Source organism: Lingula anatina, chromosome 10 (genome assembly GCF_051362555.1).
Source record: "Lingula anatina isolate TDL-2025a chromosome 10, LinAna3.0, whole genome shotgun sequence".
Classification (NCBI taxonomy): Eukaryota; Metazoa; Brachiopoda; class Lingulata; order Lingulida; family Lingulidae; genus Lingula; species Lingula anatina.
The window spans coordinates 16,465,866-16,491,940 of NC_141776.1; the positions used below are offsets into that span (position 1 = coordinate 16,465,866).

General features: G+C 35.2%; 2 protein-coding genes across 6 annotated transcripts in view; one reads left to right on the forward strand and one right to left on the reverse strand.

Moving 5' to 3' along the window:
- The window catches only part of LOC106177186 (propionyl-CoA carboxylase beta chain, mitochondrial), a 39,752-nt gene that overhangs the window by 8,822 nt on the left and 4,855 nt on the right, over nt 1-26,075 (reverse strand). The window lies entirely within an intron of this gene.
- Nucleotides 1,571-25,107, forward strand: LOC106177187 (beta-1,4-galactosyltransferase galt-1). Of its 5 annotated transcripts, none has more exons than XM_086997813.1 (2): nt 1,571-1,734; nt 21,539-25,107. In XM_086997813.1, exon 2 carries the CDS (start codon nt 21,656-21,658, stop codon nt 23,030-23,032), a length of 1,377 nt encoding a protein of 458 aa, XP_086853939.1. In that variant the 5' UTR covers nt 1,571-1,734; nt 21,539-21,655; the 3' UTR covers nt 23,033-25,107. The 5 variants fall into 5 exon arrangements, with proteins under 5 accessions (XP_086853939.1, XP_013415345.2, XP_013415346.2 ...); XM_013559891.3 differs by lacking the exon at nt 1,571-1,734 and adding an exon at nt 6,266-6,763; XM_013559892.3 differs by lacking the exon at nt 1,571-1,734 and adding an exon at nt 13,808-13,945.

Below are 26,075 nucleotides of genomic sequence, written 5' to 3' on the forward strand. Positions count from 1 at the left end.
AACCAATTTTCGCACTCTACAAGCCAGCAGTGTGGAATGTTTCATTTTCTATGTCAGCATACTTCAGCAACTTACTGCAAATTTTTTTCCCCAAAAGTGCCCCAAGGTTTTAAATTTCTTTGCACTATAAGCTACATCATCTTAACTGATACACAAAGGTGTGATTTTTCTCTCCTGACATATATCCCACTCAGAGTCAACTTTTAATAACCTACCTGTCAATCACGGGCACAAGGTAAGCAAGACCACCCACGGAGAGAACGGAGAGGAAGAAAAAGCGAGAGAAGGATGGAATTATTTCAGTATCTTTCTCCACTAACTAGCTGCCACTGTCTAAAACACTTAGTCAAGTACACTATTTAGCTAAATGTAAAACATCTTTTGTTAGCGTTGTGTGTTATATTTAATGAATATCTAAGCCATTTGGGATAGTATTTGTTACTTTATTTACAATAGGAAATTGAAGACCCGACCAAACTGCCATTCATCTTAAATTTAATGTGAATAATACCTTAGTAGTATTCTTGATCAAACATTTGTCAAGTACCAACAAATCTTTTTTTAATGAACCATTTTTGTATTTTAAGACAATAAGTGTTTTTTTTTTGTGTGTGTATGTATAAAAATCACACCTAAAGTTCACTCACCACGTGCATAAAAAAGAGATTTTCAGATTTTATTACAGAAAAGTGCGCAAATGTATTTTAAAACCTATTCTGCTACAACAAACATTTTCACAACACATCAACGCCAAGTGTAGACGTATATCCTAAATGACTTTTTCACAGAAAATGTCAGTAGTAATTATCATTTCAGATGAAGAAATATATAAAACCCTTATACACACTGTATAGCTTTCAACCCTCATTACTACAGAAAAACTAATTTATCACTGTAGGTAGCTAACAGTAGATTGCATTACATCTTAATGATGCCATCACACCATGTACAGCTGTTGATTTGCAGGCAGCACCATATTGCATGTTAAATTTAACTTCTGTCCAGTTGTAATCCAAGTACTTCCACCCTCCCTACACAAACACAGCTGTCAGGCCTTGGATAACAGATCACTAATTAGGGGGTATTTATTTTAACTCCATGTACTTATTTTTTTTACAGAAACTGGACTGAATGTCCAAACTGGAGAAGGACCAATCAGTAAAACTTTCATTAAGATGTGTTAGTTAAAATAACACCTAAAATATTCAAGGAGATTCATAGTTGTGATTGCTTGGTAAAAACCAGTCCTCATGACCATTTATTGTTTTTTTTTTTTTTTTTTTGAATAATATACAATGTAGTACTTTTGTCTTAAACTTACTTATTATTTTAAGCTACACCCCCCCCCCCAAAAAAAAAAAATAATAAAAAATACTGGAAGAGTACAACTTTGTGACAATTAATGTATTTAGTCTCTCCACTCTGAAAAAAATTAATCACACACACACACACACACACTTCCCTAGGCAGCTGCTGCCCTATGGAGAGAGATCGAGAGAGAGCTTGGGCCTATTATTAAACTCTCCTGTGCTTTATCCCAGAATTCCTTTCATCACTTCAATCTGATTAAACACCTCCGTCAACTGCCAGTGTTTTATTGCGCGGGACAGATGGGTATAATAAGAGAGTATATACGCTTTATGCTGGCTAATCTTCACACCTGATGTGAAATACTGGGAATACTACTACCTCAAAGATGGTCAAGATTTTTCAGTACACAACACAAGTGAGCTTGTAAGTAACTATATCAAATTAGTTTGTTTTTATCTTCTTTTTTTTCAGAGACTTTGTCAAATATATTATTCATTTACTTGATATTTGTAGTTTTATTTTTTGTTTGTTTGTTTGTTTGTTTTTTGTTTGTTTTTTGGTTTGGGGCTTCAGTGACAAACTATGTATATTAAGTATGTCAGTACAGAGTACAAATTGTTCGCTGATCATGTATATTTAGCTTCAATCTGATAACTATACAGTGCACATACAGTATATACAGCCATGTTCACTTATCTATACCTGTACTTAAGTTATGTATGGTTTATGTTTCTGTGCAGATAATATATTAGTTGATATTAAATATATATATTCAATGGTATTCTGGTGCTCTGGTTCGATGCATTTGTAACTTTTCAGGCATCTGTAACTGAATTAAGTTTGCATTTTTTTACATCAACTTAAGGCCTTTCATATCCCAATATATTAGCCTGCATACTTTTATTCATATTATTACATTCAGTTAACTACATCTTTCTTTTTTTTTTTTTTTTTTTTTTTTTTTGCACAATGGATGTAGAAAACACATCCCCAACCACACTGTTCTCATCAAAACAATTGGCTGGTATTGTTTTTCAGGGCTGAGACAAGTGTTAAGCTTTAGCTCAGGCAGGGGCAGCGCAGGTGGCAAGGTGGAGGGTCATGTGAAATCAGCCTCCTCCAGTCTCCTCAATACTTGGCAAACCTCACTAATATATCACAGTCTAATCAGTTCCCTAATGATTTCAGAGTATAACAGACGTTATACACAGTTAACTGTTACATATTCTACCAGTGATAGATGAGATACAATTTGTGCTGGGACAAAACAGATAAATCAATTTTTTTTTCTTTTTTGCTAAAATGTAACACGTTTTTATTTTTTCAGTCTCAATCCATGCTATGATTAATAATGTGTGAAAAAAACAAATAAAACAATTACATTATGATACAATTTGTAACAAAGTTACAAATCAATCTGTTGATTATACAATTTCATAATGATACAATCTGATACAATGTTGCCACGCAGCCTGGTTCTGAAACAATGTAACAATCAGTCACTGCAGCAATACCACATCCCCTATATCTCAATCAATGTCACTACTGCAGCAGTAACAGATACAAAGTACCAACCTCATCTGATCCTGAACCAATGAAACAAGCAATCTCATATATCCTTAGACATCCATACAATGTTAATTGCCTCCAATTGCATGGTTTTCTTCACAGATCAATGACAATATTGCCAAAATAATTGGTTTACTGTGTATACAGGAAGGACAAGGGTGGTTATGCAATCTTGTTCTAAGCCCAGGGGCCATTTAGTTAACTACACCATTTCTGTTACTCCATGTGCAACTACAAATTGCTGCAGTTTCTCAATATCAAGCCCTGTCTACGTAATTGAGTTTCTGCAGCCTATTGCAAATGTACATGACTGATGTATTTATCGCGTGAAGCAAATTTGCTCCATAATTCAAAGACAACAGATATGTTTTGTGGCCAGTTGCTGACCTCCACTGTTTGGCAAACAGCACTTGTTTCAGCATACAGTGTGTTTACAAACAGCAAGGGTTGACTGTACTATTATATAAGAATAATTGGATCATTACTTGTCTGAGATTTTTTTTGCAGTTGTCAATCACAATCATGTGGTCTTGACCCTTTTTGAAATTTTAATAGGTTTTTAATATGCAATAAACATTTTTGATGACAGAAGGTCTGAAACGGTTTCTATACTAGACACCAATCTTTAACTATTATTATTATTATTATTATTATTATTATTATTATTATTATTATTATTATTACCCTTAGTGTGTGAATTATTTTCATACATTGAAGTCAGGATCAAAGCAAAAAGCCCTTTACAAATATGACTTTGATTTGTTGACAGTATCGACATTTCCTTACTGAAATCCACCTCCCTTGCGGCTATCTGTGCCTATATTGTGGAGGTGAGATATGTGATCCTGTCTTGGCATCCCTGTGACTTTAACCACCTGTGCCTTTGTTAATGACAAAAGACATAAATCACCTGAGGTAATGTTAATATCCCTGTCTGTGGAAAAGGACAGTTCATATTAATATGCTCGTGGTGAGTACGGGCAAAAAATGGACTGGATAAAAGGGTGCAGAATTTCACTCAAATTGGGTGAGAAGATTGATTTCAATCACTGAAAAAATCAAATAATATGAATAAAATGATAACCAAAGCAGTTCCATCAAACTGCTTAACAACAAACAATTTTCTGGCATGTAGCAATCTCCATAGCAATATAATATAATGTATCAGTGATATATGATTTCATACAGACATCTTGAAAGTCAAATTTCATATCTAACTGGGGAAGTATCAAGCACGTATATCTCAGGGTAATGTGAGAACTTTTCCACCTGAGTTAACTTATAATCAAACACTGCCTGTCAATACTTCCCCAGTCTCTACAAAGATATCTTTCAAATATTGGCTTCCATCTTTCACAAGGACACAGATATCAGCTATGATTTTACAGTGTCTGTCAATGATTTTTTTATACCCAACCAAGTATGTTCTGTGCTGAATCAAAATTATCGCTACGAAATAACAGAAATTATTTCACCAATGTTGTTGCTAAGATCTAATAAACGGATATTAGATCTTAGGTTGTTGTTAATCAGAATAATATTATGGCCACTGAATCTAGAGACAACCGTAAATTAATTCCAAATAAATAAATAAATAAATAAAATAATTAAAACTTTTATTCATGTTTTCTTTTTCTGTGACCATTAAAACCTTGGACTAAGAACCCTAGGGCAGTTGGTAAACACCTGTCAATGTTCTACCATCCCTGTCAATACTCCGCCCCCTAATTGTCCTGTGTTTATCCAAGCCCTGAGTATCAATATTTCACCTGGCCACTATACTGACCACAGGTCTGTGTTCTCTGGTGTGTCAATATTGCTAGAAGTAATGGTGTGAACTGAGGCAGATGATGGGGTGGAACGGATGAGATAACACAGAGTCAACACTGCACCAGTCCTGCAATTGCCATGTTTGGACATCAGAGATTAGATCTGGGAGACGGATTGCTCAGAGATGAAAGTGGGCCTCTCAAAAAAGTCTAAAAATGCAAGTGGAGGTGTGGATCTCTAGATGGGGAAAGGGGAAGGGGGGGCATATATACAATGCCCAAATATCTGGATTTTCAGATAAATTGGGAAGATTTTCACCTCTGTCTGTTACTTTGAGTTTCAGAGAACACTTAAAACACACTTCTACAATCAACATGTATTAATTTGCCATTTCTGGGTTTTTTATTGTAGAGATTAATTTCCAGTTTTCTCAGAAATTCAGGGTACTGATTACAGAATATTGATAGGCAGCTTGGACAAGTTTTATGAAAACTAAAATTCTCATCATAATGTCCTCTGCTTAGTATATACCTTATTACCTAGTTTTCGGGATTATTCACAGATCTTTATTCTGCATACTTTCAATCAGCCTCTTTCTTTCTTGTTCAAATTAATTTCTCTGCAGTGTGCGTCTGAATGAATATCACATAAAAAGAACTGAAATGAAAAGATGAATCATTCTTTTTATGCAAAAAAAAAGACCCAGTTTCCCCCAATGTCACACACGTAGTAGAACTCTTCATTTCAAGCCCAATATATCACTCACGATTAATTACATTTATATAATGTAGGCATTTGAATATTCCACGGTGAAGGAAACCGTGATTTCTTGTCCATACTTCAATCCTCAATCCAGGAAATCCAAGCTAATGATATAAAAATATTGACTATATTCAGCTAACATTTCCTTTCCCAGAGAGCTTGGCTTTCACCGTGAAAGGTAGATTCAGCGATACTGTTGGTGCAATTGATCTGTCTACTGTGAAGACACAGTCACACTTCACAGAATAAAGACTGCATCAATATCATCAAAACATGGAACAAAATACACTCTGAGCTTAGTTAGGACCATCAATACTGATATTTGTTCCATGTTTTTACTTTCTCTCACTTTTTCACTCCGTTATTTTTTTTCTTTTTTTTTTTTTTCAAGTCTTTTTAGATTAGTTATGGTAACCATTGCAACAATCCATCTCCCTTAACAAATATCAGCTTGCAGCAAACAGAAACCCATGTAAAAAAAACACTAGAGGCTCTACGGTTGTAGAGTGTATGTCACAATGCAATCATGATTTTATGCAAGTTCTATCAAAATTGCTCTGTTCCAGAGGCTATCTACCTATAATAATACAACATACAACCAAAACCAAAACTTTTCCACAAGAGGCTCTGTAGCAATCATGTTTCTAATAATTCACACCACTGCGCCTTTGAAGAAAAGAAAAAGAAAAGGAATAATTCCCCCCCTGATCCCTTTCAAGAGGCTCCATATTTCTCAATCATATGTGTTATGGCTTAGGCTGCTACAGTATACAAAGGACAATAAACAGGTAAAGCCTTAAACCAACACTGGCTATTATGGGCGTTGTTTGTTCAGGAACCCCGTTTGCTTGCACTGTGTACAAAAGGGGGTGCTTCAACCTGATTTCCTCATTAAAAGTGAGCAGGGAGAGTGTTTGAATGTTTCTGAGACATATTTAAAATTTGATGACACAGAGTGGCTTACGCTGCTATAGTGGATACTTGAAAGCTGGAGTGAGCCACTACGACATGGGGAGAAACCTGCTTCTATTGACCATGTGACGTAAAAGAAGGTAATCAAGATCTACTGTTCCCTTGCCTCATTAAGGGCAAGCGGAGGACGTGTCCGTGTTCAGACGTGCTCTAAAACCTCATTCCCAGGTTGATGACCCACTGTTTAATTAACTTGCTAGTGGCATATGACACCAGAGATTGCATGAGGCTTTACAACTCTACATCTTATAGCTATAACAAACGTCACCCACTGTCCTCGTGACAAGAACAAGACAAGAGAAAACAGCGCTTTCCTGTTGATTTGGGTCTTATGGAACCTTATTTTGGTTGCTCTTCCTCATCAGGCTGCTATGTAACAGTAAGTATTATATCAATTATGTTAATACCTGCATTTCACCTGCACAGATTAGTGTGAAACTTAAGACTCATTTAAAAAAATCTTTAAAAATTGAAAAGAAAAACAAGATTAACAAAGGTGCTGCTTAAGATACAGCCTATCTATTTAAGATATGTTATGTGATGACACTTGAAATCTGATGAAAAAACATATGGTATCATATTACCTGCCTCTAAATTGTCAAAATGTTTAAATATTTAAAGCTAGGGAACACTCATGTTTATTGAAGAAAAAGCAAACCCTAACAAGCAAAATTCCCAGATACTGGGAATGAAGCTCCTCACTTTTAAAAATAGCTTACATCCTCCTCTTAAAGCCAACCACAATTTACATTTTGTCAATTAATTCATTTTACACTTTGGCTTCTGTCTCTCTATTTCTCTTCCCTGACCCTACTACATACACAAAAACACATACTCTCAAAACACAAAAATTTCCAGATAATGGCACAGTTTCTCTGTAAATGGCTCCCTGGAATGTGACTGTTCATCAAAGTCTGCAACAGATTCCTCAGAATGTCAATGCACAGTTAAAATATCAGGTTGGCAGGAGACTTGGGCTGATCGATGAACTTAATCATCCATAAAGCTGGGATTTTCTGCCCAAATTGCCTCTTTCTAGAATGTTCTTACAAAGCATAAATATTCTATAGTGGCTGTGTGGTTGGACTGAGATTTGAGTCAACCTGACAGAGACTGCTGTATCACGTTTATTGTATTTTACAGCATGTGTATAGATTTCCTTCTATAATTTTCAATTTTTCTCCAATTCAATCTCTCATAACATTTGTCACATTGCCTCCTTTACTATATATGTTCAAAATTTCATAATATGACTTGACGTCTTAACAATTATACTATTTCTTGGCTATGTTACAGAATATCTAGTCATATGTAAGTTGGATAAGTGAGATTAAAACTACTGAGATAAAAAATATGAACAAAATTATAAAACTTAATCAAACACAATTTTCATTATTTTTATTCTTTTTTTATTTTATTTTATTTTATTATTTATTAATTTACTTATTTATTTATTTATTTATTTATTTATTTATTTATTTATTTATTTATTTATTTATTCATTTTTTGCACAGAACTAGTTCTTTAGATAAGCAAATCAGGTTATAAAAAGGGTAAGCTAAAAATTACAGAAACTCATAGAAATTCACACACTTATTCAAGTGTAAAATTCATCTTGGGTGCAGAACCTCCAGATTTGGTGGCATTCAAGCCTTGTTTTGTGAGTAAATCAAGATGTCCACAACATGAAAAAACAGCCTGGCATGCAGTTACATATGTAGAGATATAATTAACTATTATACACAGCAGGGCCCTTTGGAGGCCCCTCACAGTCATTACTATGTATGATAATAATAACACATTCTAAGTGATAGGTAATTTTGTAAAACAAAGCATCTCGATCAGCTGCAGGAGGGGCCCACTATACTTCATTTTGCCTGAAGAACAGAAGATATTCTTTCTCTTTGTTTATTTTTGCCAAATATCATTAACACAACCAACATGGAAACCATTTTCATGCTTTCTGTTAAAAAAAAATTACATTAGGGTGAACCTCATTATAACACTAGACAGACAAATAAAAAGAACCCATTAATGTATTATCAATACAACCCAATAAACAGGTGCCTAAGGTTTAACAGGTACTAAAGCTTTTATTAACAAAAAAGGCAGGTTTTAAGCTGATTAAAGGCTTTCAGTTGCACTTAAGGCTTAGTCATCATCAAGTTGCTAAAAGGGATTCCACGAGGTTTTAATAAAGAATGGATAAATTGTCAGGTGATGTAGTTAGTAACTGAAAAAAAAAATATTCATTATCACTTAGACCGATTCCGAATTGGTCTGATGAGGTGAGATAAATGAATGGCAACAGTGAAGAATTCATCAAAATAGCCTGTGACTCAAAAGTTTGCTTGGTATTAACATTTATTTTAATTAAAAAAAAATTTTTTTGGGGGGGGGATGACAATAAACATGTTTTTTCCCTCTCTCTTTTTCATTTGTTTCCTGAAAAATATACAGAAAATAAAATAAAAAAAACTTTAAGTTAACACAATTAAAACCAATCATGAAGTATATTGGTGCTGAATTATTTTTCAGCCAAGATAAATCAAAACAATTTCCTATCTAGACCAAGTTGCAAACCAAACCCAATTAATAGGATCATTTCTTCCTCATTAAGTATCAATACATCACCAAATTATACAGGAAAAGTTGTAGGGTTTGATTGAACTAAATCAACATTTATATAGTGGTCCATTTATCAACGGTCCGACCCATTAATCCCATTAGAGCTCAGTCATCTGGTGTATTAGTTTGCTGATAAGATCTCAGTGCTATGAAACAATGGCATTTGTGAATTAAACTTTTGTAACACAGGCATAAATAGAAGTAGTTTTAGTCCTGTCTATATATAGTGCCAAATCAATATGTTGAGATACATATATGCCTTGTTATGATATCTGGGAACTGAAACACCATATTGATAACTACAGTAAAGGTGAGGTCATTTTATCAAATATCTAACAAACTGGCAAATTACTGAGCAGTCTATTTATAATGGCTAGCAAGCTCTCTCTCTCTCTCTCTCTCTCTCTCTCTCTCTCTCTCTCTTTCTCTTTCGGCTACACACATGCATCATGGGATATCTTGTACATGTGCCAAAAAGGCAAAGGTTATGAAAAATTGTTAACAAAATTAGAAATGACCGATGCACAAAAGCTTTTAGTTTCTAACCTATCTTACAAACTAAAACGTCTAAACCAAATAAAGTTCTTCTCGAGAGGTTATGTTGACAGATTTCCTCAGAATCAATTCACCCATACATATCCTACAGAGAACAAAAATAGATTTGGCAGCCCATTTCTGTCCTCTGAAGGGAGTAACGGTGGTCTCTGTGATCCTTCCCAGATCAAATTAAACAGAAGTGTGTGGACTTTTTCACAGTTTTTCTGTTACTAACCGGGATAATTTTGTCGGGACCAAGTGGTTTTTAAATTGCTGTCTGTGAAATCAGTGCCAATGGGAACAGAAGCAGGCACAGAATATATACAGATCAGCAAGAAAGGGCCCGGGGTGCTAAGAATGACTTAAGATAAAATTGCTGGAGCATATTAACTCAAACGTGACTCCTGCTTAATGTAATCAGATTAACAGACTGACACGCCTTCTACTGGCGTTAATTAGAATACAGAGAATTAAGCTTATGATTATATGAGTATGTTGGAGACAAAAAAAAAAAAAAAAAAAAAAAAACACAGATCAACAAGAAAATGAATGACAACAAAGCCAGGACAGTTTTTTGTTTTTTCAGCAGTATGTTGCCTTGGTCAATAGTATTTAGCTATGTGGTCTAAAGACCTTCTAATCAGTTAAAACCCACTAATGATGCCAGAAACAGAAAGCAGAACCTTTTTCCTTCAATTCTTCCAAAGCGTAAACAATTCACATATTACAACAAAGTGATGTCTAAATGGTTCAATACAACCCAGAATGAAGCCCATTTAATTCGCTTCAAAGACTCTCTCCCTGTTTGATCTTGCAGTATTTGATTGGTCACATAATCCTATTCACGTTGCTCTCAGTCTTCCTGCAAAGGCTTCTCCAATGACATAAGGAAAACAAAACTTTATTATTCAGGCCATAATTCTGATGTTCATATTCCATTAGGTTGTCAATACTGGGCTTTTGATAATGGGACAGACTGGTTTGTATACATGTAGAAGAGCATTCAGAACAAGCTGATCCACAGACCAACTAGTCCACGGATCAAATATGGCTGACCCACTTAAAAGCAAGCTGCTTAATCCCCTGATGGTCTCCTACCTCTACACGCGCCTTTATTTTTAACAATCTAAAAAAATAGCTCTTGTTTCGCACTTCACATAAAAAACAACCTGTTCCAGAAAACTGAATAAAGTAAAGCCTGCCATTGCTTAATGTTTCAGAAATGACGTTAGCTTAATGTGTGCAGGGTGGCCAATACAAATACAAAATCAATGCAAACAGGAAATTTGCAGATGTTTACTTTTTATTGTGTACACGGTAAATTCACAAAAAAAAAAATATAACTAAGTAACATATAAGCCTTTGTGAAGACAGAACTGGTACTTATATACATTGCTGATTTTAAGGCCTAACGTTGCTGGTCAATAACAGTTTTCAGGGTACATAAATGAAAATTACCTTTTGTGCCTTCAAGCTGCAGGTTTGTGATTGCTGTCATTGAACAAGTCAATCCATAGTTTCATGGTGCAATCTTAAAAATTCTTGCCGCAAGCACAAGCACAAGCACAGAATGTACCAATTAAACAGGATTCTGGAAGGTGAGGGAACTTGTTGTTTATACTGTGAGCACACATTACAATATTTCACTACGAAATTGCAGTTTAAGTCATTTTAATTTGCTTACAAATCTCTGGCTTGAACTAACAAACAGTTAGTTTATTTTAAGTCCTGGTTTTGTATGATGGAATCAGGTTGGTTATATCTACAAGCTATTAGAACTCTCCCACTACATCTACGTAAAAATATATACTCTTCATTTCACCAATACTTCCAGCATTTCTTGCACCTGTTTCACACACACACACACACAAAAAAAAAAAAAAAAAAAAAAAAAAAAAAAAAAAAAAAACTCTCTCTATATATTGACCTTTACAAATTAAGCCAAGGCATCCTGATAGTCAACATCATCAAGTCAGTCCAGATATAACATCAATGTCTTGACCTGTCCACACAAACTACATGTCAGTTTATTACAATGTTGCATGCTGGAATTCTACGTTACAGCGCCGCCTTATTAAGCCCCCTCTGGCTGCTCCTGGTTGTACCACATGGTGTAGGGGTGACAACAGAGATCATAGTATCTGTGTTATATAGGGAGACCTTAATTACAGATCTTATGACAGAGAGATGTAACTGTCATTATTAAAAAAATAATAATAACCCTTATGTTGGCAATGTATCAAACCATTTTGGTGGTATTTAGCTTATGTTACTTAGGTACGATTCTAAACCTTAGACACACAGGCATATAATCGTGTGTGTGTGTGTGTGTGTGTGTGCACTCGTGTGTATGCATGCATGTGAAAACATACCCTCTTGCCCTCCTCCCCCTTGCCCTGATGCTGGTTTAATTATTGGTCATAAGGTCTCAAGTATACACTATGACCAAACGCAGTCATCCATTCAACCATCCCTCCATCCTTAATGAAATTACCAATCAATAAGAGATCTACCCTCTGAGAAACCCCTGCCCTAGTCTCTCCATTACTACTGCTACAGATCCAGCCCCTGTTGGAAACAACCCCATATCATAATTCACTGGTACAGAACATTTCTGAATAACTGTCATAAAATTCTGACACCATAGTTCATCCTATCTACCATAAAACCATCAGAAATCACCAACACACAACTGATTTATGTCAACTACCTTCATTCAATATATCTAAAGACACAATTATTGTGATTTATATGAAAGGATTGGTGTGTTTTTTTCTTGATTGGATAATTATAGAGTTGAAAAATTAGGATAATGCCACTATAATATGGTAAATTGTGGGGAGATTAATATGACTATTGGCGTCCCAGACCAGGGACGAGTCTGGTAGGTTCTATCTCCTTTCAGCAGTGAGAGGTTTACTTTTATAATGATACAGTCTTTACTGGTATGCTTTAAGGTGTCCAATAACTTGTAAAATAAATATTAATTATATTCCTTTACACAAGTACATTTCTTGCTGTTTAAGTTAGTTAATTAATGGGCCACGTTGATCAAGCAGGTTCTGCTCGGGGGACTCATTTCAATAGCTACTGTAAGTTGTCAATGTCTCAAAGCTTACTGGTATGAACTGCATGCCGCTAGGTGTGAATAGGACCCTAAGATAGGTACGTTCCACTGTTAGATTAAATAGTAATTTTAAAATAAGTACAAAAATACTATCATATTTCATGTTTTTCTAATTAACTGCAAAAACAACTGTTTGAGTTCAATGAACATGAACCAGAAATCAAAGTAACTGAAATGTAAAATTACGTAATATGTTATGGTCTTAATTATAACAACTGGACAGTGGTCATCAGCATCCATCTTGTCTGACCTCAGTAGCCCTCATGGTCATCTCTTTGCTCTGGACACTTCTCTGAAAACCCCCTAGAGCATATGATGCCTCAGAATATTCCAATACCATACTCTTCACTGTGAACCATCATTCATGTCAAAACTGTCCCTTGATGGAGCAGTAATTGAGATGGAAGAATATTGATAGCCATGCTTTGGTCCACTGAAGCACACATTTTCTCTGTGCATTAGCAAATTAATCTACAATTTTTGGATAGATTTCCACAAAATATCAGTTTATTTATTTTTTAGTCATTAAGTCTTTGTTCCTATGTCTCTGACAATTGCAACTATTATTTCTCTTCCCTAACTTTGGAAAGAAAAAATTGATTATAAAATTCAATGCCTCTGAATCAAATTATGCCAACAATATGATTGTGACTTTTTTTTTTAACAAATTAGGCCAGCTTAGTAGGTTGAATAACAAATTTAGGGGGTTCTGATTGTTCCTAAAAATAAATAAATGATAAAAACAAAAATACTCATACTGTCATTTTGTCCTTTCAACTATGTCATCAAACTTGTTCCATCAAATTGGCACTTGGTGATATCCCCCCAGGGGCGGATTTTGGGCGTCTTCTGGGTCTTCCGGAAGACGGTCAGATTTTCAAGTTTACATTGACGGGTATCTAATTTTTTCTGTCGGAAGACGGTCAAAAATGGAGGACGGATCAACAAAGATAAATTGGAAGACTGTCAAAAAATAACTCTAGATCCACCCCTGCCCCCCCCCCCCCCCTTTATTCCACCATGCCATCCCACCACAGTCCCATCAAACCACCTCTGCCACCACCAGTCCAGTAATAGTAATAACTCGTACATAATTCCATGCATTGCATTGCCATGTCAGTTATTCTGCTACAGGACAAGAACATGTTGAGAGCCAAGAGAGCCCAAGGCCCTAGCTCTGTATTGTCAGTAATTGATCACATTTATATCTCTGCCACTGCTGTATCTTGGCTCAGATAGAGCCAGGACACTGAAGTGGGACGTACAGAGGTATGTGATATGATGGAGGTATGTGATACAGTTGTTTGGTTTGTGTTAGTGTACTTGTGTGTTTACACATGGGCATGTGCTTGTGCGTGCATGCATGCATGCGTGTGTGTGTGTGTGTGTGTGTGTGTGTGTGTGCATAGTTATACATGTGGACCGAAAGTGTGTGTACACATATGTGTGGGTATATATGTATATAGTATTTTCTGTTTGTGCATGCATATGCAGGCATGTGTATGTGCTTGCAATGTTTGGATTATATATACAGAGAAAGACTAGAGGATAAACAAAGATTTTAAAAAATTGACAGGTGAGATATTCCATTACTTATAGGAATTGATTTTGCTAGATCAGAATTCACACCCAATTTTACACAGATTGATTTTTAACAAAAAAGCTACTTTGTTATTATAAATGGATATAATGTAGCAAATATTCTGCACTAAGCATGGTAAATGAACAAATGAGTCAGTATCAAAGGCAACTTTGTCCCAACAATACACTTATAAATAATGACAAAAATGTGCTCTAAAATGGTACATGGTGACTCAACATAATGCCGACATACCAAAGACCATATTTTTGTTATCATTATTATTAAGTTCAGAGTTCAAATATTTTAATCTAAATCCAACATTTCAATTATAGGCCAGGTGTACAATATTTCAGTATTAATAAAATCAGGAAAAAAAAACTACAAAAACAAGTAAACTTCTGTATATAAGAAAATCACTTTGGTCAATAACTTACATGATGAATTACAACTTAAATAGAAACTAAAACAGAAAGTTATAAGAGAAGTAATAATTCACGTGAAGTGGTTTGTACCACAAAGAACATATTAACCTTCTCATGTGGTTATGTTATTAAGCTAATGGCTAAAATCTGGACTTCTTGTGAAAGTTCAGTATTTCACAGGCTTACATCTAAATCAAAACTTACTCTGTTCATCTTTCTACATGAAAAGGGACACCCTGAAAAAATCCTTTAGCAGTTTTAATCTCACTCACGTTTTATGTCTTACACTACAGTGGAAAAGTCTAGTTCTTATTTTAATAAGATTAAAATCATCGATAGGCAAGACATATATCTTTGTCCTTTCGTTAACAATTCAGATAATCAAATTTTCAATTGCACAAAAGCAAATCTTAAAACGTTATCCTTTTGAACTCAACAGAAACATCTGTATTTCCTGTCTATGCACAAACACACAGAAAATATCTTGGCCAATGGTTTTCTTATCACACAGAACAGATAAGTGTATCTACATCAATCACAGTGGACAGATCTCCTTATCTCAGACTGGAAATTGTATTTAAGCCAGCCAAACAACTTATATTGGTTGGATTATACATGTCGCAGATAAAATGGGACAAGGGAAGAGGCCCTTATTAGGTGTATGGTTAAATCTTAAGTAAAAAATGATGCATTTTTATTTTTTATTATTTTTTTATTTTTTATTATCAATCAATTCATCAATAACAGATTAAATGATTACTTGACAATATTTTATCTGTTCAGAAATCTCTTAATCAAGTTATTTTTTCATTCATTTATCTATTTATATATATTTTTTTCATTTTCTCATCATTCCCCGTTGAAGTAAAAATTAACAAAACTTTCCCATAACTGCTGTAAATCTTAAAATCTGACAACCACACAAAGGTGTAATACCTAAAGGTGAAAAAAAGGTGAAAAAAAGATCAAATGTGAACAAAGACATTGGGATAACCCTGTCAACTCCTCTCCACAATCATCTCAACGCTTTTCTGGAAGGGTGCTTTTTAAAAAACAAACTTCACAGTCTAAATCATAGATGTCCCCGTGAGTCATTCTCCCAGGTGAGGGGCCATATAAACTGAGAGGCGCCACTAGGTGCATACGATGGTCACACTGGGCAGACCAGACGGGGTGTCAATGACTGCCTGCTGAATTTAAGGCATTAAAGAAAAAAATCCTAGGTGAATAAATCAAATTGTTTGGTCTTAAATTGCATCTATGGCCAGGAGTGGTCATTATCTACATTTAAGACCAGGAATGGGGTTCTGATATTACTTGTTTCTCTTAATTTTTTTTTTTGATAATTATCTCTTTTTTTACACATCCATCAAAGACCCCCCCCCCTTCAAAATTATCCTCCCCATCACCATCTTCAACAATCCAGGTCACCCTGAATCTAACAGAAAATCCACCAATTCATTAATCCCAATCTCAATACAAATATTCATTCATTTATCACAAAATTCCACAGCATCCACCACCGTTCAACAAATAAACTACAGGTATCACGATAATCCACGGCAGTTATGATATCAATATCTTCCCTCCAGTGCGGCCTCTATGTCAGACACAACAAATACACGGTTATCGTAACTGACACAACTTTAGTTATTTGTGACAGGTAGGAACAGTTAAGTTATTGCTGCCGTCATTCGGTGTAACACAACCAGTCCAGGTGTGATACACAAATCTTTGCCATACTGGAATGTTTACTGAACCACTGTCCTTAAATATGGGCAAGATTTCAGGAGGAGAAAAATACTTAAAGGTATGGGCATGTAACTGATTGCTACTGGTAATTATTTTATAGTAAAAAGAATGATTATAATAATAGTAAGAAATGGTTCTCAACATGACAAAGGCAACTTGGCAATAGCTCTTGTTACAGAGTTCTTCTATCAAGGACTATAAGAATTTAGTATTACACTTTATACTATGAAACTATTTTCATATTTTAATCTTTTTATATCAAATTTTTTATATTTTTATATAAATAGCATTCTAGAGAGTATCATGAAAATATATCAGTCATATTTTGTAGATGCACAAATACCAAACACCCTTTGGTATCTGAAAAGCTAGAAGCATTTCAACTGGTATTTATTAAAAAAATTATTTTCATATTAAAATCATGTATTCGTCACACACCAGACTTACCATAAACAAAACTATTTTACTTTATGAAATGGAAAGTGATTTATTATAAATTAGAACTGGTCTTGAATTTAACTAGGAAACAATATAAGAACCAGATGGAAATGCCCCATTTGGCGAAGTTATAAATATTCATTTATTTGCTGCTAGAGGAAATAAAACTTGAGAAAAATGTGCAGATATTTGTTCTGTATAACGCCACAAATAAATCTCCATTCTTTGCCACATTAATTCAATATATGTGAAAAGTAAGAGAATAAATGACTCTGCCATGGACTAAATTGGAAATAAATTCTTCTTTTAAAACAGTTCAAGATGAAAAAAAAAAATTACGCAGCTGTTTAAAAATAATACTGCATCTAGAGACTTAATGTTAGGATATCCTATGAAATCCCACTGAGGAGATTTTTTCAAGGTCTATATATACACTGAACAAGAGGCAACGAAAAAAAAAAAAAGCAAAGTTCAAATCCCCTGCTGACCATTAAACAGTAAGAAAAACCTCCAGAAGTGATGAAATGGAGGTCCAGAGGGTCTTCTCTTGCTGAGCGACGTATGAACGATTCCCATGTGCTAGCCAAACTACATGCACATTCAGGATTTTTCTCTCGGGGGGAAATGCAGCTAGGTGATAACCATTGATTTTCAAACCCCGTCTATACTTTCCACAGTACCCCTTCTCCAAGATATCTGTCAGATGCAGAAGATGAAGCAAATCCGTGGGGTCCAATCTGTGAACCTTGGATATGCCTTACAGAGCTACAGTACTGAAATCATCTGAGGGCAGCCTGTAAAATTTAGTCAGTTCTGATGCAGTCTGTCTGTGTGTCTGTCTGTCTGTCTGTCTGTGTGTCTGCCTGTCAGCATATCTGTTTAACCATCATTTCTTATCCTCCTATTCAGCATCCAGACAGGTATTTCCTTACACTGCCACTAATATCAGACTACTAGTACATCCTTGGGCAGAAATGGTCAGTTGCCCATTAGTGTCCTGTTCTGTAACACACCTGGTCAGTTGTCCAGTCCTTCCCAAGTCCATTTGTGATCAACACCAACCGTCACCAGACATTAAAAGAATTGCTTGCAGCCTTCCAGACACTTCATGCCAGCAGTTTCAAGGGGGGGGGGGGGGGGCTTTTACCATGAAATTGTCATGTGACTATATCAATTTTACCCAGAGTGAACCTTTTCCCTGGCAAAATGGACAGTGCGTGTGAACATCCTGAACCCCCTGGCTACAGGCCTGCCTTTGCAACACACTGTACACCAATAACAAGTAATTATAGACTGTATTATTACCACACACACACATACACGCAAACACAGAGAGAGAGAGAGAGAGAGAGAGAGAGAGAGAGAGAGAGTGCCTCAGCTTCAGTCTATAAAGAATGTTGGGTGGTCCCACCTTCTATCACTGTTCATATTTCCCATTTACTTTATAATGCAATCTCTTGCCTAGTGAATCTTGATACTGATACCTGCTAGACACTTTAAATGTTCTTGTCACCCTCCAGATACCTGGACCACTTACAACAATAGTCAGGTAATTATGGTATTGATGTGGTGTCGGATGACTGGACATTATCAACTGCCTGCAGCTGGCTAAATCAACTTGAAAGTTCAACTGACCCAGTACTAAGTTTTAGTCGACTATAAAGAGAGAAAGAGAGAGATTTTGTTTCTTTTTTCTTCTCCTCTTTCTTTCTTCTAAAAGCACAATGATGGATGTGGTCATGCTTGGTATTATCAATTAAGGCAAAAAAAAAAAAAACTGACATCAAAGACAGAATATTTGGATCCAGATGATTTAATGAATCAAATCTTGTCTATTTAAAGTGCACATCACCTCCTGAGGAAATGTGTTTCTACAGACTTTTATCAGAGATAAGTCCGTTGGTAAGGAAACCAGAGTACCAAGTTAATTAGCTTTAATGGACACACATACATGTACGAATAAGAAATATCTGTCTCTGAACAGAGCTCTCTTTAGTTTGATGCTAAATGTAACCAACTTAAGAGGAAGGATATATCAATAAAGAATTGCAGGCGTACAGTAGGCGGTAATGCCAAGATAATCTTTTTACTCTGTGAAAGAGACAAAAAATATGCATCTTTTAGCTGCATGTGTGGCTCCAAATTGCACTGTGGAAACCCAGGTCATACATCAAGTTCAAAGTGACTGCTTTCATGATTAAGGTAATAACTAAAAGAGGGGGAATTTTTGCATTTTAGATTTCCAATTTGCGTCTTGTATCTAAATGAATATATTGCGTGCTAAAAGCAGATGAAAAGTGCTGTTGCTTGCCTGACATAATGTGACAATGCATAATGTTAACTACTGTGAAGGCATTGTAAAATTGGGCAATTTGTGGCAACTAAAGGCATTGTGCATATCGTACAACTTTTACTTCAAAAATTGGTAATAAAAAAATCCTCCCTAAAAATAAATAAATAATGCTTTGGCATGGTGTGCTAAAACTTACTTTCATTTTCATTTTTTGAATTTAATAGTTTTCCTTTTGTTACATCACTCAAGTTGTCAAAATACATAATGTGCTCTCAGTTTGAAAAAAATAGTTAACATTAGTAAATACAGCAATTTTATCAACACATAAGAAGTAATATTCTGTAACAATTGTTAACTGTCTGATGCAAACTAAAATAATTTTCAGAAATGAAAAAACAAATTCTTCACAACAGTCAGCTGTCACAAATAAGTCAACTTGCCCATATGACATTCCAATAACTGTCACATCCCATCATACTAATTACCTATCCCATAATGATAATGTTCCATCCCATAATGATAATAGTCCATTCTGTAATCATAACTGTAACAAACCATGCAATGATGAATGATATCACATGAGGATGATAACAATAAATGTTCTCTGGGGGCAGAAAAACAAGCATGCACCTTGTACTACTGAACATATATCAGGGGACGCTAAATTAATTGTTACATGGATGCGCATAAATATTGCATACTGATCCTTTTGTTGGCTGCCATCTTTTGCATGGGTTTGTCTGGGTAAATGACAAAGAAAACAATGACAAGTTGTAGCAATTTAGAGTTTACTCCCATGTAATTGTGGTTACACACGTATAACAAACTGTAACCAGACGTGCCAATTAATGCACGTTTTCAGCAGCTACTGCTTGTCCTTGAGTATTTTGAGGAAAAGATTATATTTATAGCTATTTAAATCTATAACACTCACTGCATAACTTTTACATATTTTAACTCCAATAATGACATTCATTCATAGCTGTATTAATTCAAGCTGGTAGGTGGGGGGTAGGAAAGGGTGGGGTGGGGTAGGGTGGGGTGGGTTGGGGTGGGGTAGGAGAGGGCCAGGAAAAGATCATTACACTGTTCATCAAAATTTGATTTAGGTTCTATCTTAGTACTGAAACACATGAGTTTCTCAATAATTGTTTAATCCACATTTTCAGAAACAGAACTATCCACAACTTTGAAATTGCTGGCTACAGGCCAATTTTATATTTTACAGTTTTTTTATATATATATTGGAAAAAATTTCTCCACATTAACTCTGATAAACTTTAATGGTAGAAATAGATCTCTATAGTACATACTAAATGTGTTACAGAGGAAAAAAGTTCCAGACAAAAAGTCCTGTTAAAATGGAAAGTCCCGTACATATCAGCTTATTCTCCTTGTCTCCATACAGTCTCCTTACAGGCAGTTTGTAATCCATTAGTTAATGAATTTGGCAGCAAATTCTCCTATCTGCAGTTACCATTGTTTGAGTGAAGTCCGTGCTGGTCTTTAATGGCATTAAATGGATACAGATTCAATGCTATTCATTTACACATGAATCCATTTTTAAAGGCTGACTGAGGCCTTGGCAGATTTCATTAGCTGTTGCGGCAAATGAGGCTTAATATGCTATCAATAGGAATTTAGAAGAGTTTTATTCTGCAATCGACTGTGTTCAAAACTGTAACTGGAGGCAGTCACTGTGTCTTGAATGCTGTCCAAAAACACACATCAAATAAATAAATAAATAAATAAATAAATAAATAAATAAATAAAATAAAGACAATATTAAAACAGGAAAGAAATTAATATAATAATATTCACTGAAGTCAATAATAAAACTATTTTATGAAAGTTAATACAAAAACAAACAAAGTCGAAACCAAATTCTTCAAACTTTAAATTACTGGTACTCATGTGAACTACCAATGAATAACAAGGCGCCATTCAGGATGTATTTTCCAGCATTATCACAATAATTGGTTATTTGGGCTGCAATAGACAGTCAGTTATGATGTAAATTACATATTTTCCACCACCCCACTGTGTCCTAATGGGTGGCTAATGCTCCTTGTAATTACTGATTACTTGGTAATAGACTAGTACAATGACTACAATGTGTTGGATGGAAGTTATTGGAAGAGTATGCACAATATAGAGGATGGAGTTTGTCATGCAAATTTGTGCCCACAAAAACCTTTTTTTGGCAATGTCTTATCTATCATTTTTTCTTTCAGTTATTTAATTATTCTACTGACCCTTCCTTCCTAATCGTGCAGTTTTACTATCTTTCTCTCGCTCTCTCCAATTAATTATACAAGAATTTCTTTCTAAATCACTCCCATAAGAGTAATACATCATCACATTTCCCATTTTAGGCTTGAAGAGAGAGATAATTAGAATTGATGATATCCCAGTAATACAGAAGGCACCCTACCACACAGATAGAACAGAGTAATGGCCGCCAGAGCTCAAGGTACCATGAAAGCCCAACCATGGCGACTCTGAGGATACTTGTACAGCGGTCGCTGCTATTTTTCTTGCTGTCCTACCTTCTCCTACTTCTACTATTCCACAAAGGCCTGGTTCAAGAAGCAGGGAACATTGTTAAGGATGTTCCAAAGGAGTCGAGGGAACATTTTTCTCAAAAGCGGAACTTGAAGAAATATGACCCAGATGAGAGGACGTTGAGAAAAGTGAAACCATCATGGCGGTTTCAAAACATTCCCAATGGCTACGTGTATTCGGCTTACTTTGATGATAGGAATAACACAAAGTTTGTACGGTTAATTGCTATGATGCATCGGTACACATTCTTTAGAAAAGAGTTTTATTGCCTTTTTCCAAAATCAAACAGAGACTTTGAACATGTTGCAGGCAAAACTAACTTGACTGAATATATGTCCCCTGTTATCATGTACCAAATGTGTGAAAATCACGGGAAACAATATGGCGGCTGGATTCTGTCATGCCAGGTTCCAATAGCAACAACAGAGGATACACCACATTCCATTCAACTTTTTAGACGGAAGCGCTTTTCTCACACCCTAGAACAATCTGCAACAGTGGCCGTTTATTCTCCAATCACATCCAAGCAAACCTCAGGAAGTTTTAGCGTATGCACTCCGCCTCTGTTTGACGAGGTGAATCCCTATCGCCTGGTTCAGTTTATAGAGATGAACAGGCTGCTGGGAGCAGACCACATAACATTTTACAACTTCAACACCACCAAAGTTGTGAACAAAATTCTGGATTTTTACGAGAAGCAGGGGAAAATCGAAGTGGTTCCGTGGGACATTCCTGTGTCTGAAGAGGAAGAGGTGTGGTATTATGGGCAGCTTTTGACAATCAATGACTGTTTGTATCGTAACATGTTTCATTTCAACTACACAGCTTTTTATGATCTCGATGAGTTACTGGTGCCGAGGAACGCCTCAAACTGGCATGCTATGCTGTCACAGTTGCCTGCAACGCCATCTGTTGTTGGATACAGCTTCCAGAGTGCTTTTTTCTTGCCAGCAAAGGGATATTCCTATAACACAGACATTATTTACACCCAAAACACAAAGCGCGTTGCCAAATTAAGCCGTCTACGGAAAAAAGTACTTGTGAAAGGAGACAGCATATTTGAGCTAGGAATTCACCATGTTAGCCGCCCATTGCTGCATAAACAGTACGTGGAGGTTGTGAGTGATAAGGTTGGTCTCATACATCACTACAGGAGCTGTACTACTGAGTTTGAGACTTCCATGGACTGCTATACACATATCTCAGACACCCACCTGGTACAATATAAAGCTGCTTTTATAGAGCGCTACAAAGATATATTGGATCAGTTCTACAAGTCTGGACAGAGAGTTACCCAACAGTAAAAAAAAAGTAAGAAATTTTTTGCAAAAAGCATATTCAATTCCTAATTTCAAATTGGTTAGAAATATGGCTTTTGTTGCATGAAAATGCTAGGCTGTTTACAAACATACAGAAAATGAATCATAGTCCATCAAAAATATTTTTCCTAAAACGTTTGATCAATGTCTAACATTATTATCCAAACGTGATATTCTGTCTATTTGGATGAAGAATTTTTCTGAGTGGGATTACAGCCTGATGAATACATATCCACCTTGTCCCCAAGTTCAGTACAGCAGACATGGAAATAATTGCATATGTGATATTTCATAATATCTGTAACTGCATCATAATTACGAATTCATTATTGGTGGATCCAGGGCATAAAATACAGGAGGAAAAGATAATGATAACTGGGCCATTTTGTAAAGTAGAGTTCCTGAAATAAGTGGCTGTGAGTCACAGTGTGTATATATGTATTTATTTATTTTATTTTTTATTTTATTTTATTTTATTTATTATTTTTTTTTTTTGACATTTTATTAACAGGAGGGATGCCAGTTCCTAAGTTTACTTGGATACAGCTATGTACATAGTAAACAAACATACAATTTTTTATGTGCAATTCTTGTGGAAAAATGTCTCACATAATGTCATCATAGTTTCACGTTTATCCTATTTGTCATACTGTGTTACTATCCCAAATGTTTTCTCACAAGTTATAATAGCCAAAAATCCTGCTGATGCCAAAGTGAATATGTTCATATCTAAATGTCTTAGAGGTATGTGTAAAAATGCAGCACAATTATTTTAATCATAATAATTATTATGCTGGAAAAGAATATCAAATTCTTAAAATCTCTTGAGAAAGCTGCTCCGAGAAGTTCAGTAGTGCCAAGCACCTCAACTCATAAGCTATCTCTCATAAACTCCTTGAAGCACAAAGCAAACACTTCATGATTGGCAGATTTCGTGCGAAACTGTCATTAGCGGTGTATTCTTAAGCGATGCACAACCCATTAAAGAAAACAGAAACATTCCATAAAATTTAAGCTTAAAAGCAGAATGCCCCCACACTACTTTTACACAAAACCCCTTAACTGATACACTAATATTTCTGTATTACTTCATATTCTCCCATCATGAGTAAAAGATTAATCATTAAGTTATTTCAAATTTTATGATATAAAGTATCAGTTATTGCTCAGGATGTAGTACCTGAAGCAACAAATACACTGAGTAACCCCTAAGAGAGCATACAGACCATTACGCCCTCTGCACTTAATGGCTTGTTACTTTGAAATGTTTCAAGCACTCAAAAAATCAATTGCTAAACGACCAAATTCTACCATGAGTCTAAAACTCTGATTAATTGCACGGCCTCTAATTTTTTTCATCCATCATGTTTGACTGTCAATGGATCTGATGTCAGAAAAAAAATTCTCAAATTTGGCGTTTGGCTAGCTACAACTTATATTTAAGTAGTGGACAGTTTGAGGTGATTTGGTGGAAGTGTGGATTCTTCACTGACATTTCCTGAGAGTCACATGCTTTGTAGAAGTATTATAATTAGTTGTGCTTAAAGTAATAGAAAAATTTTTTCAATAAGATTGTTCATGGTTCCTAGGAATTGTATTTATTGAAGATTTTAGTGACGATAATAACTTACTTAGAAACAAAAAATAAAAATAAACAAGAGCAAATTGTACTTGGTAGCTGTTTCACTATTTTTTTTTTTTTTTTTGTTCCAAAGTAAGTGATTATCACCATTAAAATCATAAAAATATACCGAAAGAATGACTTAGAATTGTTGTTATATTGTCTTTGTAACATTTTCATACTCATTCCAAACCCATTGTTCTCGAATCCAATTTTTACTCTTCAATGTTTTAATCACTGGTTTACTAGTACAATCATATATATTGTACATTATCTATCGTCAATGTTGTGTCCCAGTAACGTTGTTGTCATTTCAAGTTCATGTATTTTGTTGTTGTAATCACCATCAAATGGCACCTTAGTAACATGTCATGTAGTCACTTTTCAGCAAGCTGTGCTTGCATTGCTCAAAATGAAATAAAATTTATGATAATTCTTAGCTGTTGTTTTCTTTTGTTTTGTTCACTATTCAATTTTTTGCTAAATAACTAATAATTCTAAATGTCATGAATTACAGTGTCATCTTTTTTATTAAGGAAAGTTATTTGTGTGTGCATGTGTGTTACAATGCTTATTAAAATATAATAAAGGAATGACTTCATTTAACAAGATGACTGCATTAGGTTGATTTGCAAAAGTAAAATAATAATTTTAATCCCACTTCAAGGTGGATGAATGCTGAATGCATCAAGCTGAATAGAACATTGTACTTTGTTTCTGAAATTAGCCTTTCATTTATAAATTAGCAGACTGGCACAATGGCCCGCTTAATTCAGATGCATACATTCCACCTTGATAAAGATAATTCACTCACCCTGGCACTATGTAAATGACAGAAAAAAAATACCTCGATATTACAACAAAAAAAGCTGTAGGAAAACATGTGTTGACATCGTAACTGCCTACTCCACATCCCTTTTGATGTACTTGATCCAAAAACATGATAATGCTATCAGCGTTTTTCTGACATGAATGTCATGTTTACACTACATCAAATGAAATCAATTCGATGTACGTGCCTGGTTCACATCAGTTTCAAACCAATCAGCAAGTGAACCATTAAAACTGAACCTTGTAATATTTTTAAGTGTAAAAGCTCCTCTATTACAGGCAAATGTTACCTTGCTGGTGGCAGCTTAATTATTATGGTTTATGTCACGCAAGTCACAAACGTATCAGGAGAAAATGAACATCGAATACAACTGACATATTGTTCCGAAGGGGCCGTAGCAATAGTCCGAAGGTTCAATAGTCCTAAGGTTCATTGGTCAGAATGTTCACTACAGAACCTTCGGACCAATGAACCCTTGATTAAAAAACCGATGAAAATGTTTCCGTTTTTTGGACCATTGAACCTTCGGACCAATGAACCTTCGGACTATCGAGACGCCCCCGTTCCGAATAAAA

Coding starts and splice junctions, on each gene's coding strand:
- LOC106177187 (XM_086997813.1), top strand. CDS start 21,656: ATGGCGACTCTGAGGATACTTGTACAGCGGTCGCTGCTATTTTTCTTG.